Source organism: Mangifera indica, chromosome 7 (assembly GCF_011075055.1).
Source record: "Mangifera indica cultivar Alphonso chromosome 7, CATAS_Mindica_2.1, whole genome shotgun sequence".
Lineage (NCBI taxonomy): Eukaryota > Viridiplantae > Streptophyta > Magnoliopsida > Sapindales > Anacardiaceae > Mangifera > Mangifera indica.
In genome coordinates this window covers 15,525,153-15,542,006 of record NC_058143.1, presented here as the reverse complement: position 1 = coordinate 15,542,006, position 16,854 = coordinate 15,525,153, and the positions used below count along the sequence as shown (strand labels likewise).

At 31.6% G+C, this 16,854-nt stretch overlaps 1 protein-coding gene and 1 pseudogene across 1 annotated transcript; both read right to left on the bottom strand.

Annotated features, from left to right (window-relative positions):
• Positions 1-1,572: 1,572 nt before the first annotated feature.
• Positions 1,573-5,519, bottom strand: LOC123220257 (bifunctional 3-dehydroquinate dehydratase/shikimate dehydrogenase, chloroplastic-like). The gene is made up of 11 exons (XM_044642354.1): positions 5,375-5,519; positions 4,941-5,176; positions 4,193-4,298; positions 3,820-4,038; positions 3,365-3,711; positions 3,218-3,281; positions 3,007-3,112; positions 2,780-2,926; positions 2,552-2,700; positions 1,877-2,039; positions 1,573-1,785 (listed from the first exon to the last, which is right to left on the bottom strand). The coding sequence occupies exons 1-11, from the start codon at positions 5,387-5,389 to the stop codon at positions 1,742-1,744; spliced, it is 1,596 nt and encodes a 531-aa protein (XP_044498289.1). The 5' UTR covers positions 5,390-5,519; the 3' UTR covers positions 1,573-1,741.
• Positions 5,520-10,417: 4,898 nt separating this feature from the next.
• On the bottom strand, positions 10,418-15,259 carry LOC123221254 (annotated as a pseudogene).
• Between the last annotated feature and the right edge of the window lie 1,595 nt (positions 15,260-16,854).

Below are 16,854 nucleotides of genomic sequence, written 5' to 3'. Positions count from 1 at the left end.
ATTGTTGTTCAAAAACTGAAAAATATAAATTAATTTGAAGTTGAATTACAATTTACAACTAACTCTCAAACATTTATTTATTTATTTATATTAAAAAAATAAGAATCTTGAAATCTGATTTTACCAATAAGACCAAAAGGTGTTATCGAGTTAGGTAATGTTGCCGCTAGGCCAAGTATGTTTTTGACCTTCTACCTAATTTTTGACCTGCGGTTACCAATGTTTGATTCAATTGGCTGCCATCTTTTTCTTTTATTTTATTTTTTCAATAAATAATAAAAATGAGTAATATTAGTTGTGAAATTTTACTGTAAGAAAATTAAATAAATAAATAAATAATTATATTATTTAATTATAAATTGCGTATAGATAAATTAGTACTATTTATTTATATGGAAAGTTTTATTTAATTTAATAAAATTATGTGTATTACTTTGAATATATAAATGAGTACACATTTGATATGTATTATTACATGATATGATGACTTTAAATTAAGAAAAAAGTAACACTTAATCACAGGATGATATATATGAATGTGTATATATTTGTATAGTTAAAATAGATACTTATAATATTACTCATACTTTATTGTTAAATTATATATTTAGATGATATATATTAAAAATCAATTTATCTTTAATTTAAAATTACTTAATCACATTATAAAATATTATATGGTTATTTAATAGAATTTTTTAAACTTAGTGTATATAGTTTTATCAATAAATTTATGATAATTTTTTAATAATTTAAATTAAAATTTTCACCCAAAATTTATTTACCCTAATTATGCCATAAAATATACGATCAACAAAACTATATATATATATATATATATATATTTTAAAATTATATATAAATAATATATACATAAAAACTCAGATATAAACTTTCCAAACCTAACAAAAATCTAATCATTCCATCTGCCCACTTCTTGATCAAGTATTCTTTTCTGGTGCTGCAATTTTTATTATTTTAAAATTCCCGGATTTTTCTTCTTCAAAATCAAAAAAATTTTGGCTTCAACTTGTCATTTAGCTAACATCATACAGCGACAAGTCATATGTCTAGGATTCGCAAACAGGACGACCCGATGTTGGATTCACAAGATATTCAAATTAAATTTGAATCAAATTAAATTAAAATTTAACTTAATTTATAGTAATTGAATTCGAGTTTATTAAGCTAACTACAAAAAAGTTTGGGTTAGATTAAAGCTCGATTTGAACCTAAACTTTAACAAATTTATTATTAAAATAACATTGTTTAATATATATTTTTTAAAATAATATTATTTTATATCAAATTTTTTAGTTTACAAGTTTGACAAACAGTTTGAACTCGTTTGAGCTCATTTGGGGTTGGTTCATTTTAAAGTCGTTGAAAAATAAACTCGATTCGAATTTAACCCCAAGACACATTCTAAAGACTTGAAAAAAAAGACAGGCCGTTGATAGCATAGCTTAGTTCTGCTTCCATTCCACATACAACCAGACTGATTTCTCTGAACAAGAAATTTAACTTCAAATAACAAAATTATCATCAAAACAAGCATGAAGGCTACCAATATAGATATATAAAACTGTTATTGCAAATTTGGAGAATTTATGAGTTCTTACAGAAGATTTATTAATACAAACAATACAACTTAACAGCCACTCCTACAATGCAAAACTTTAAACAGTTTAAACTTTCATGGAAACAGAAAGATTTTTGGTGAAACCAAGCTGATTCCTTCTTATGCATGTTTCTCCATGAGTTGCCTGAACAGTTCTTCTGGGGCTGTAAATTTGAAAACGAAGCAAAACCAATGAATTATGATGGACTAAAGGCTCATATATTTCAGTTTTTAACAAGTTTAGTTTAGTCATACCGGGCAAACCAGTGAAGTTCTTGTATTGTTCAAACCCCTGGCGGATCAACATTTCTGTGCCATAAACTATGACGGCTCCAGTTTCTTTTGCCTCCCTCAGGAGTCTGGTGTCTTTTGGCGTGTAAATGGCATCGAATACTAAGCAATAATGCTTCAGGGCATGCTACAAACAAGTAGAAAATACTGTCAAATGTTAAGTTTCAGTATCAATAAGAAACTAGGACTACTTGTTAGAAAATTTTGTTACTTTGGCTAAAATTAATTATATTTTGTGTTTAATAAAACCGAATCTTAATTTGTAGAGTTTGAGTAATCAATAAAGATACGTCTGATACACTTCAAAGATTTTAGTAAACTGTTTAGTTTTGGCGTTTAGATTATTGGATTTTTATAAAAGTCTAATAATCTCCTATAAATTGACGAAATTTACTCTCTAAAACTTGTTGTGACAATTTTTCTCATTGAAAACTATTATAAGAGAAGTTTCGGAAACAGAAAATCGATCATTGCATACATACCTTCAAGTGATTCTCGAAGGTTCGACATATTTAGAGGCATGTTTCACACATTTTTTTCACATCCCTAATTTTGATTTTATATTTATATTAAATTTATAATTCAGTATTCTATATGTTATGCATAGTTATGATTGGTCAAAATTAAGACTAACACTACCTTGGGCAAGGGGGTCTCATCAATTTTAGGCTTCATTCCCACTGATGTAGTGTTTGCAAGAACCATTCCTTCTTCAGGATGGAAATGCTCCACTTCTTCAAGAGTCATAGCTTTTCCCCCAACTTTGTCTGCAAGTTCTTTAGCTCTTTCTGCAGCACATTATCATCCAAGTCAGAAAATTTTATTCAGAATAGAACTCAATTGTTAAACACAATGATAGAATGTTACCAAATGTCCTATTTGCCACAACAACTCTTGCTCCCTTTTGTGCACCACCATAGGCAAGTGACTTGCCGGCGCCACCAGCTCCGAGAACAATGAATAGTTTACCAGCTAAGGGCGATTCAGTTCCACCAGGAGCTTTTCCATTTAATTCTGCAAAAAGAAAACATAAGTCAAAAAATGGGAAATAAGTTTCCTGAGAAGAAATTACAGCTAGTGAACATGCTTGCAACCTCTTAGTCCATCCTCGATAGCAGAAATGGCGCCAATATAGTCAGTGTTAAAGGCATATAATTTGCCATCGGGCCTACGGCAAATGTTATTAATGGCTCCAATTTTCTGAAAGTAAAAGAATCAGCCATTAATTGTTGCCTGCAGGTGCACTACAAAATAAAATTATGGCATAAATGTCTTTGAATTGCAGAGTGAAAACACATTTAATACCTTTGCAATAGGATCAATATCATCCATGCATTTAAGTGCAGCTTCCTTATGAGGGATTGTGCAGCTGAATTACAAAGCAATGAAATTAAATGCATTTATTTCCTCCCATTAAAGATTTTCAACTAGAATTTACAAAAGGGATCATACCTGCATCCACCAAAATCAGGGGTTGAATAGGTGTTGAAAAACTTTGCCACATCATCTACTAGGAAATGCAGATAAATTGCATTAAGACCAACAGACTTGAATGATGCATTGAATAAAAGAGGACTCTTGCTGTGGCCAACAGGTTTCCCAATGATGCCATAGATTTTGGTATCAGGGTTTATAAGTCTGAAGTTGTATAACTCCAGCAAGTCCTTTGCTGTTGGTTGGCCAGGAGCTGAAATAGCGCCGGCCTCAAGAGCACCATAAGTGAGATATCCACCATATTTAGGACCAAGTAAGCGAGAAATCAGACCCCTCTCGCCCATAACAATCCCTATTGTTGGAATCTGCAAAGATTCATTAAACGTGTCACAAAATATAAGGAGATGCAGTTGTATGAGCAATTCAAACTACAAGAAATCAGTACTTTGTAAAACATATCATATGATACTTACCTGAGAATGCACCATTATCTGAAAAATGCGCGCACAATCTGTGATGTCTAATGCAGTAGTTGCAATCTTCACTATGTCAGCTCCAGTGGCTTGTATTCTAGCCACCAGATTGCCAATGGCCTCAGATGATGGTGTATTGTGAAAATTGTGGGAAGAAACAATGACTTTGAAGTTATCAGGTTTCTTCCCAGAAATTGACATGTTGAAGTCATGAGCAACCTGCAAACAAGATGAATTTGCAAACTCAGAAATTACAGTATTCAAATGCAATAAAACACATTTGATTCTGAATACGCGAAAATATCATGGTCTCATTTGAAAATTTTACACATTTCATGCGATTGAGTTGATCAGAAACTGAAAGATTAGCTACCTCAAGCTCAACATCAATGTAGCTTGCGCCGAATTCCATTGCCAAACGGAGAGCATCTTGTCTTTTGTTTTCATCACCTTCATACTGACCTCCTTCCCAAATTGGTCTAAAGTTAATGAAAAAGCAACAGCTTTAGTAAACGAAATCATTAAACATAATACAGAGATATACAAACCAATCAACCAAACTTTAAAAGAGCCTTAAAATACATCTAATTCTAGTAAAATAGCCTCCAGAGCTCAATTGTCAACCACTTGAAGAGTTCATGGATATGGAATTTCTCCATGTAGCAAAAGAATACATATCAAATTACCCATATAAAAATGATTGGTTTTCCGCTCCTGAAACCTTTCTTAACAATTTTCAATATATAAAACTATACTATATTAGTTTTGGAGTGGGAAAGCTAACCAACATATATAGTAGGGTAATGGATTCTATTAAAGATTTAATAAACCTTAAGACCCACATTTATCCAAATCATTTAAGTGTATTGTATTTATCTTTATTGAAAATCTTTCTAACATTTTATCTTTTTTTGACTTATTATTGACAAAAATAAATCTAAGAAAAACATCATTCTAAACAATACAAGTTTTCTTCATATATTCATTCTATAGAGACAAGTAAAGGCTATACTATCAAAAGCAAAGCAGTTTTGTTTAAAGGTAGTAAAAACTAGACAAACACAAAGAGACCTTGACTATAATATATGAAAAGAGAGGAGATTTTGGGCTTTCTTCATTACCTGTAGGTGACAAGAGTAGGCAGGGGAGATTGTTTAATAAGAATTTCAAGATCTTGACGAGGATTGAAGTTTCTCAAGCAGTCGAGTCGGATTTCAACAATGTCAGCACCAATTTCCTTGGCTTTTCGCATCTCAATCAGCATCTGGTCCACTGTGGTGCCCATCAATGGCGTACATAGCAAAGTTGGACTGCTCCAAACCCCACTCGTGCTCGTTTGAAGATCTGACGTAGTGAACTGAAAAAATAACAAACACATGAGGCTGCATGGACTCAAATATCACAAAACTTGCAAGTAAAATAGAATCTTCTGCAGAACCATACAAAGAAAACTAACTACAAGTGAAAGCTGAAGCTACTTGAATAAGCCAAGGAAGCAGCTAGACATTAAATCAGTTTTGAGAGATAATAAAGCTGAACAAGACATTAAACTTACCGGAAGGCTTCCCATTTTGCTTAAGGTTTAGCTTGAGCTTGCTGTGGATGATTGCAGGAAAACTGAAATATTTGTATATATATGAAAGATGGTGTAATGAGACTTGTATATTATATTTATATCTTGGTTTTGCTTGGCCTTTTTAATATAATTATCTAACTATTTCAAAACTTGGCCATTGTTTCGTTTTTCCTTTTCTGCTTGAAGGGTAGGTTGAGAGTTGGGTGAGAATTAAAAGTCTCACCTTCATACTGTCTGCCTTGAGTTGACAAACAAACTTTTAGCTGCGGACTGGTTCTTCTCGAAGAAACTTAGGTAGATACAGAGGCAAGCTAAAGCTGGCTGCTGCATCCATTTTCGTTGTTTCTTGGTTCAAAATAAAATAATGAAAAATAAATCAAGTCGAAAAAGTTAAGTACACTTACCGATAAGATTTAAAGATTTGACTCAAATCATTGGATTGACTTTGTTCGTTTTTCTCATTTGATGTATGGTTACGTTTCTTATCAATACCTGTTGCAAAGGACGGAGGGTTCTTGTTCTTCCCTTGTTAACCAATCATGCAACGCCAGCACAACAAATTTGAACACGATTTTACCTTCATTTCTAACAAAAACAATAAAAAGATGGTTGAAAAAGATTTAGGGAGAGAAAAAATATTAACAACCAAATGGGAGATTATCATTAAAAAATTGCCAACAAAACTTTATAAAAAAAATTGTGATTTTTTAAATTTTAAGTAAAAATAAAGAGGATTATTAATTTTTAAAGCTAAGTAAAAATATTATTAAATTTTGGCAAAATTATTTTCCACCTAAGGTTTGGTGTAAACCTAAATTTTTACTTGTTAATTATCATAAATTTAAATACTCACTCGTTTATTAAATTTTACTATTATTATCAAGGAAAAGATTGTCATTTAATTTAAAATATTTTTAAAAATTAAAAATTTATCAATTTTCACCTCAAGTTCAAAAATAAATAAATTCTACCACCCAAAGTTTAAAAAAATTACATTTTTTTCTATAATTTTTCTAACACATTGTCGATGGTCGGAGACGATTGCCATAGTGGTATTTTCTCTCCCTTCTGACTTCTCTTCCAGTCCTACTCTATTTTCGATCATCATAGATAGATGAAGACACGATTCATCTTCGTTCGTCTAAGACATTTTGTCTTTATCTTTGATGAAAATAAATCATGTATTCATTTGGAGACAAACGATTCATTTTCTTTGGTCTATTTTTTCAATTGATAATGATAAAAAATAAAGAGCGACTGAGAGAGAAGCTAGGAGGCCGCTAACAATAGTGATTCAAAAAACCGTAAGGAGAAATGTTGATTTTTTAAACTTTGAGTAAGAGAAAATTTGTTACATTTTAAATGTAGAGGGGGAAATGTAAATTTTTAGTTTTTAAAATATTTTAATAAATGATAATTTTATCTCTAATAATAATAATAATAATAAAATTTAATAGATAAATGAGTATTTAAATTTTCGATAGTTAATGAATTATAAGTTGGTTTGTATCCAAACTTGAGTGGAAAATAGTTATTTGGCCTTAAAATTTTAGTTTTTTTAAATATTTTTATTAAATAATAATTTAATATATTAATTTAAAAAATTAATAAATAAATAGATGTTTGAGTTTTTTAAAATTAATAAATAAAAATACAAGAAAACACCAATGTGGGAATAAGTCATTTGGCCCAAAAAATAAAAATTATTACTGTGTTAAAGATTGCGAGAGAAATCAAGGGGCTAATGGAGGTATCAACATTTTTATAGATACTTGAAAAACGGAGCCGACAGATGAGCGGGTCCCACAAGAGGACAAGTCGAAGTCAAAATTGCGTTTTGCTTTAAGCTAATTAATGAAAAAGTTTGAAATTTTGGTAAACACGTGAGTAGAGTAAAAATATAAAATAATTTTAATTACCATATCTACCTTTCATAAGATACAGGACAAAAAGGGACTTTTCTTTTAATTTAAAAAAAAAATAAAATTAAATTAAATAAATCACCGGATTCTTGTGGTAGTTAATGTGTCACAAATGAAAAAGATCATCACGTGATTACCGTATTGGCAATATCAAATACAAATTATACATCGCAAATTTATCAAAAAAACATATTTTTGGGTAATTAATTTAATTCGCTATTTGAGAGATAAAAATAATTATAATTTTAAAAAATAATATAACTATTTAACAAAAATAAATATGATATTGCTCACATCCTTTAACATTTGAATACCGAGATCAATCTTAACTTTAAATTACGATTTATTTATAAATTGATTTTGTTTGTTATTATTTGATTGATTTACTAGATTCTTAATCGAGTTTTTCTGTATTTAATCAAATATGCTAATTGGATAAATGGTGAATAAACGTTAATTGAAATCATACTATACAATAGGATTGGATTTAAAACGAGTTTATTCATATTTGATAGGAGTTTTGCTAAAATGAACTCAAATTTGAGTCTTACATGTACAAACTTGAACCTGAACATAAACTTAAATATATTAAAAAAAATTTTAAACAATATTGCACTAGCCATAAAGGAACCAAATTTGAGTGAACAAGTTCAGGGAGATTGAGCCAAGTTCGACTTATCTATACAAATCTGAGTTAAACATAAACTTTCGATCTATGAAGCAAGTTGAATACGAGCTGAGTTGAACCCTTCCCCGAAAATGAGCTTCACCTTATTTGGACTCGATTCGGTTTGAATCCAATTATACTATACAGTATAAGAATTATTGAAATTTTACCATACATTAGGGGGGTTCTTGACATTCCACACGTGTATTTTACTTCAAAGATAACAATATGTGTGAATTCTCTGTTATGGACTAAGTATGCACATGTAGGGAATAAATATGAACTTTTAAAGTTAAGGGGCCTATGCGGGGGATACATGCTAACATGCAGGAATCATTACAATATGCGTGAAATCTTAGGAGAAATTAATTTTTCACAAAATTTTTAATTTTTTTAATTCTTAAGAATAAATCGTTTTATATTTTATATATAATATAATTATCATAGGATGAATGAAATTTATAATACGGTTGGTTGGATATGGTGGATAATAGACAACCACAAAAGAAAACAAAATGAATGAATTTCAATCATATTACTAATGCAAATTCAAATTACTTAAATTTTATGTTTATCATTATCAGTAGTCGAAACCAAAAGTAGGTTTTTTCCCTAATGATCTTTTGTAATACTTGTTAGGTCAGTATACTACTGAACTTCAACTTTTCCAAATCTAAAAAGACTTCAAACGTGTTAGAGGAACAACCATTTTTTACTATTGTTAAGTCTTGCACCAACGTAGGCTATCACATCTTTATTTCCTCTTATGTATGCTTGCCCTGTAATTTGTGAGAAGATAGAAACTTTTTCAACTGCTTTGACAAATATGCCCTTACAACTTTTTATTTTTCTTTTATTGGCTTATGATTGTATTTACAAATTTTGATTAACATTCATAACAATTGAACCAAAAATAAATATTAAAAATTATAAAATATTTAGGGAATAATAAAAATTAGAGTAAACCCAATATTTCACACCCATTCATCTAGACCATGCAACATGGAAAATGTTATTTACAACCCCCACTATTTGTAGCTATATTGCAATAAAACCCCTCAATATGTGTATTAAATTTGCAATAAACCCCCAATACGCGAAGTGAAATGATGCACATAGTGAAATATCAAACACTCCTGGCTATGCATAATTTTATTGTATTGAACCCCCACTATGTTAGCATAATTGCAGTAAACCCCAAATATGTGTAATTAAATTTCACTTTCCCCCACTATATGAACTTAAATTCCATTAAACCTCTTATTGTGTGCACTAGATTTCATTAACCCCCATAACACATATTCAAATTACATAAACCCCCTCTTTGTTTCACAATACAAGTATGTTACCTTGTTCATGTACTATATATGTATGGAGTAACATATGATTAATGACGAAAATGACTCTAGAATTCGGCAATGTTGCCTCGTCAGTTTTAGAATAGATTCAATCTTACACGAATATATTTCTACACTCCTCATTGCCATTTAGATTAACATATGAATCACCACCCTAATTCAAAGATAAACCCTAAAACATGAATATTCCTTTGATAAAAAAGTGTAACCCAAACACCCAAACATGACAACAAAGGCAATAATAAAATGTGTATAATGAAATAGCATTAACTAACCCTTCTTTTTTTTTTTTAGTTTTTGTGGAGTGAAAATTGATTCCAATGACAACAACATTGATGAATAACAATACTACGTACATAAAAAACATTGAGATGGGTTTTTTGAAAGAGTAATACTATATGTACTAATTTTAAGTACACAATTACATATATACTTATATGTTATCACATGATTGAGTATTATTTTATTCTTAATTCAAAATCACTAATCATATGATAACATATATAAATGTATATATATTTGTATCGAAAATGAATATATATAGTATTATTGTTTTTGAAATCGACAGATAAGAGTAAAATTTCACCTTGCATACGAGGGTATTATAACCTAACCCTAATATATAATTATACTATTTGGGTTTTTGGTTACTTTTGTAAAACCCATTCAGAAGTGATTAATTTAATTAATTACCCTATTTTTTGCTTGTTCAACACAACCATAAATTATAGACATGTAGCGTTAGTGTAACAAAATAATATGCTGTCTTTGACTTTGACCCTTATTCTATCTAACTTTTAATTGTCGTTCAAATTCAGATTGAAGTTTAGATTGACCCATGTAAAATAATCATACACAACAGTTAATATCTTCATCTAAGTTACTAAATATTGTCTTATGTGGTTAAACAAGATAGCAGCTTTATGGTTTACAGGCTCAGTTTGGTGGTAAACTCTGCATAAGTTGGGAGATTCTGTCGGCATTTAGCACCCACATGCTTGGCCAGAGGGAATCTGACTATGATCCTCCAGAATCTTTGAATTACTGGTAGAAAAATACAGGTACAACTTACAACTTCAGTTTGAATGATTTGATTGGATAATTTTAAAGTGAAAAAAAGTAAACAGTCACAAACTGTCATCCCAATTCATACATTTATTTTTACTTTTAGTTTTAATTTATTTGACAGTTACATCTACAAATCCACTGGTTCATTACTGTTCATAACGGGCTGAAGCTGAACCCATTTCAAAGGCTAGTGCTGCCCATGAATGTGGAAACACTGATAAAACTCCTCACAGTTGAAATAGAAGTAAAGCTACCTGGCATATTAAATCAACTTGCTTCAACCAAATCATCAATCATCTAAGCTTTAGCTTATCGGTAATGTTTGCAACACTAGGGAATCATAATGAATGTTACAATAACAGTGAGTGATTCCGTCAATCATACATCAGAACTTAGCTAAAATGATTTCTCGCATAAATTCTTTTGGACCTGCAATACAGAAAAGCCAAGGTGAAAGAGGTTACATTGGTCAGTATTAAAACGGTAGAGAATTGAAATTTTTTTTTTTCATTTTTTGATTTTACACTTGTTTGAGAAACTATGTCAAACTGACCTTCTTTGTTAGTGAAGAGGTTGAATTGGCCGATGGCCTGTCGCAGGAACATTTCAACTCCACTGACTGTGATTGCTCCTGCAGCTTCAGCTTCTTTTAGTAGTCTGGTTTTTCTAGGAATGTAAACAGCATCAAAGACAAGCAGGTAATCTTGCAAGGTTTCCTTCAAAAAGCATATGAACAGTTTTAGTATTGTAATTTAAATGAAATATTTTGTTTTAGTTGTGAAGTTGTAAAAAGAACCTCAGCCACAGGAATTCGATCAGTGTTGGGATGCATTCCTAATGGCGTTGCATTTGCAAGAATTGCCCCTTTCTCCGGCTGGAAAGTGGCTATATCTTCAAAAGGCCTAGCTTCACCCGACACAGCGCTTGCAAGAGACTTTGCTCTGTCTTTTTGGACAAACAATAAGCATAGAAGTCAGTACATTGAACTACTCAGAATTGGAAACCAGATAACTTTCAAGAAACTATATCATCTAATCTATCATCCTAGGAAAAAAAAGACTTCTAGATTATGTACCAAAATCAATGTCAAAAATGACTATCCGGGCTCCTCTACTCTTGGCACCAAATGCCAGTGCTCTTCCTGCACCCCCAGCACCTGCTAGTACAAACATTTTCCCAGCAAGAGGAGAGCCCAAATATGTCTTGCCATTAGTGCAATCCTGTTCTGCGACATTTCAATCACATTAATATCGGTATGTCAACATGTGACATAAGGGTAGACTGAAATACTCTGGCATTGCTAGAAGTACCTTCTATAGCATCCTCAATTGCAGTTATTGAAGCCTCACAGTCTGTATTATAACCGATTAGCTTCCCATCACTAGGCCTCCTTATAATGGTATTAACAGCACCTATAGACTGATGAAAAATGCCATTTTTTTGGTTAAAAAATCAGACCATGAACCAAACCTTGATCTAGACTCGACTCATAAATGGTTCTCTAAAACACACTTGAGCCATGGAGTAGCAGTAAGAAATACATCGGAAAAAGATTGTAATAGTATGAAATTAAAATTGCTTAACATAATTGCAAAATTTCAAATTGGAGAAACAGGTCAACCTGAGCAGGAGGATGGAGTTCATCGCAGAACTCTGTCACAGCCTCCTTGTATGGAAACCCAACACTGCACTTAACACGTATGAGAAAAACGAGAATTTTGCAAAGACAGAAAAGGCACTAGTGACGTATAGGTTTCCTAACTTCAACCTGGACTTGCATACCTAAAACCAGCAAAGTCAGCACTTGAGTAGGTGCAAAAGAATGCCTTGAGGTCATCAACAAACATGGGCACATAAATTCCGGTGAAGTTAACAAATCTGAAAGTGGGATTATGCAGTAAGGGGCCTTTGCTGTGACCAACTGGTTTCGAGATGAGCCCGAAAATTTTAGTATCTGCATTTATATGCTTAACTTTATAAGTTTGTACAAGGCTGTCAATTGTAGGCAGACCACGATCCTGATTCCCCACTAAAGATCCATAGACTAGAACACCACCATATTTTGGTGACAGTATCTGGCTTATGAACCCTCTTTCCCCAATAGAGTATGCAATTGTTGGAACCTGTCAGTAATATCAGCAGCTAATGTCATACAGCAGTCAGTCAATGAAGTTACAAAATTAAACGAATTTACTGAGAAATTTCTAATTTCATGATGCATTTAAAGTTCCTCCACTTAGAGAAAATGTTCTAATCATTTGAATCTTATGTCTTTTGCAACATTTTTTAATTGCATATCATTATACAGTTTCACACCTGGCAATGTGAAAGCAACTGAAAAATTCTGGCTATTTCAGAAATATCAGTTACACTGGCTACTAGTTTAATGATATCCGCACCAGTAGCTTCCATACATGCAACAAGATGTTGAGATCTTCAATTGTAGGAGTTACGCTGCCAAAGTAATGTGATACAATAACTTTTGTACCTCTATGATGATTCTTTTGCCATTTCACTTTAAGATCAGAAGCCACCTGAACAATCACATGACACAAGTCAAATAATCTAACACTTCAGATACCATTGAAATTGGCTCTCTTAAGTCTTCTGAATGGCTCATGCTGTAATAGGCATTTACATAGGCCAACTAGAGAGAATATAAAAAGTGCAAACTGGCTATTCTAGCATGACATTACTGACCATATACCTGTTATACAATATTCCTTACCTTTAAAGGATTTACGATTAGTGTAAGGGATCTCTAAACCCTTAAGAGAAAGCAACAAATGGGGATATAGAAATGAACAGGCAAGATAGAATCACAAATGCACATTTTGAGAATGAATAGCATCCATTTATTCCAATAATCTACCTTGAGTTCAATATCAATATAATCAGCTCCTAATTCTTCAGCTATATCAAGTGCCTCCAAACGTTTATGTTCATCACCTTCATACTGACCGCCTGCCCATTTTGGCCTAGAAAAATACATTCTAATATTAGGTATCATGGAAATTGGAAATTTAAAATTACTTTATTACTGCTTAAAACTCTACTTGATTATTCTTGACATAGAGAACAAATATACGAATGCCTCCTTAGTTTACTATAATTTTATTTAGTTAAAGCTTGATCATCCTAGTTATATTATCTTATCTTCATCTTTTTATCACAGATTTATTGAATATAAACATCTGTCGGGGCATATTTCCAGCCATTCATCTTCATCGTTCAACGAACATTTGAAACTTAGGAGGAATAATTACAACACAAGTGGAGAAAGTAGAGAGCCTGACATGGAAATTTCAAAGCAAATTACAAAACAGAGAAAGCTGCAGATCATCTTTGTAAATTTTTAAACATAACTATATTACAAACCACCCACAGGGTTGAGCAAACATCTTAGACAAAAATTATGTGACTCCCCTCCAGGGCACTAAATTTTCTGATATCTATATGTTAAAAATAAGATTAAGAACAACCGAGTCCATTTATCAGAATAGCCATGTTGAAAATATCACTCATTTTGCTTCACAGAGCTCTGCATACAATGTTCACAACTTTGTAAAATGTGAGAACCAACACGTGAACTGGGAATCAGGGAGGCCCAGATGATGAGAATTTATCAAAATTTAGGAATATGGAAAGCACCCAAAGGTCATTCACAGACACTTATCATTTTTCAATTGAACTGTATAAATCTTCATTTTTAAATATCATGTATGCTACAGAAAGCAGCTTTAACTAGAGTAAATTTACCATGATTAACTAGCTCCTACCAAGCAACCCAAATATGAACTTTCTATTAATATTTTTGTACCCTGTAGTACAAAAACAACACAGACGGGAATTCCCCACAACAAATACTACATGTAAAAACAAAATTTTATAAACTTATATTTATAATATAATATAACAGTATGTGATTAGATAAATTTAAAATAAAAAGTAAAAAATCACATGAATTAATCACATATTATCATGTATTTGTATTGATATATTAATAAGATTTCTTTTACTAATAATTTTATTCTTCGCACGTTTAATACTTTGTAACAGGACTGGTCATCGTCAGCCTTTCCTGAACAAACTCCTATTCCGTCCTCCTTAAAAAAATAAATGAATAGTATAAGGGACCACATTTATTTCTCATAAAAATCTGGTCACTTTATCGTTCTTTTCTTGTGTTAGTAACTATGTAGCTGTCCAGCATCATATCGTGACAGTGCCAAACTTTTTCCGGTAAAGTTAGCAGTTCCCTTCAATTATGCTAGGAAGAATTGAAGTCAGTCGCTCAATCTTTGAACTTAGAGTGGGAAAGATCCATTCCCTTGAATAAAAATATAAGCATACAGTTGAACGAGTGTGGCAAAGTCTAAAGAAAAGATGGAATTGTAAGTGTTACCGGTAGACAATGAGTACTGGCAATGGCTTGTTTTTGAGGATGATTTCAAGGTCTCGGCGAGGCTGAAAGCTGTGAATGGAGTCCAACCTGACCTCGACTATGTCTGCACCTTCTGCCTTGGCCTTTCCCATGTCGCTCACCATTTGATCGACAGATTGAGCCATTAATGGAGCACAGATCATGGTTTTATTCTTGGCGATTGTAACACTACCCATATTATTACTCAGATGAGAAGAGAAATTTGGTGAGGCCTCAAATCGTGAAACAATACTGATTAAGAACCTGAACAATATAAACTAAAGCAAAAGGGTTGCTGCAAATGACACGAAAACTGGAGGATGATTAAACTTGTAAGCAACCAACCCAGATGCTGAAAACACAATCAAGATTGATAAAGAAAGTCTGAGTCAGAAGTTTGATAAGGTTTGGAGAGTCCTATATAGGAAAACAAGAAAACACGCAGCACTAAATATTTGACGATGGATATGTTTTTGCATCGCGGGTCTTATCTGTACAGCTAGAAAAAAACAGATTTGGTGGTGTGGAAAAATCAAATTCGAATTGAAATTGTAGAAGGTAAATTTGGTGAAGGTGGTATGTAATTCAACACAAATATAAAATTAAAATATTTAGGAAAAATTGATGTCATATCTGTGGAGAAAGTAGCTTTTGCGTTGAATTCATGTAGAATTTTGTGCATGCATGAACAGAGATTATTTTATGAAACGTGTCATTTATTATGACATGTGGGCCAAAAACTTCCACCCAAGATGTCGTATACGTGCAAATTCCCATCACAATGTTTCGCTAATTTAAATATCTATTACGTTAAAATTTTTTATTAACATAGAAGATAAAATCATTATTTAATAAAATAATTAAAAAAATTAAAATTTATTTTATTTTTTTTTCAATTTTAGTTTCAAAAATTAATAATTTTTTTTTATACAAAATTTAAAAAGTTATCATTTTTTTTTAATTTTTTTTTTCTTTTCAACCATCTCCTTCACTCTAACTAACCCCCCTTTCCAACCATCTTCCCATTCCAGATGCTTGGAAGACCCATTGGATGCTAAAAAAATAGACAAAGACGATTCATCTTCTTGTCTGTCTAGTTGAGTATTGGGAGATAGTAATCGTCAGTCAATTACTGTGAATCATCTTCATTTTCTTTCTCTCAAGTGTGACTAGCCGATCAATCAAAGAGAGCCGAGAAGGAAGTCGAACATTGATCTTCGATCTCTTGAATGCAATGAATGCAAAAACGAAACGAAATGCTCGATCTTCCAAATTAAGAGGAAAGTTGATGGAGAGAAGGAGAGTGTCAATGGAGAAGATTGGTTGACAGTCGGATCCCTCATACTGAGTGAGTTGAAACCCTAGAAATAGAGGTGAAATGAAAGTTTCAAAACCTTTAATTGAAGAGAAATTGTTAGTTTTTTAAACTAAGAGAGCAAATAAAATAAATTTTAGTTTTTTTATTTTTTTGTTAAATAACGGTTTTACCCTTAATCCAAATAGAGAATTTTAACATAAAAGTGAGTATTTAGATTTTTAAAATCTTATGAATAGAGTTTGAGAACACAACCTAACCTCGGGTGGAATAAGTCTTTTTGGCTTGATATTTATTAACATGAGAATTAGCCTCAAATATTAATGACGAATGATGGGGTGATAATGGATTTTAATTCTTAATTAGCTTCTTAATCAAGCTTATGATAAAGTTAATTGCCTGAATTTCGAACAAATCGCATGAAAGTGAAACTAATAATACCATCGCCCAAGCCCTTATTTTATCTATTTGTGGAGATTCGCATTTATATTAAAATTCAGAATATATTATTATTAGAGGAAACCAAATTTAATGAGAATTCAATTATGTGACAATATGACATAACATGCCAAATAAAACTCTCACTATTTAAATTGAAAGATAAATTTGAAGGTGTAGCTTAATTATAAAAATTAGAGTAATACTATGTACACCTATTTTTTATACATAATTTATATACACAGATAATATATTATTATATAACTGA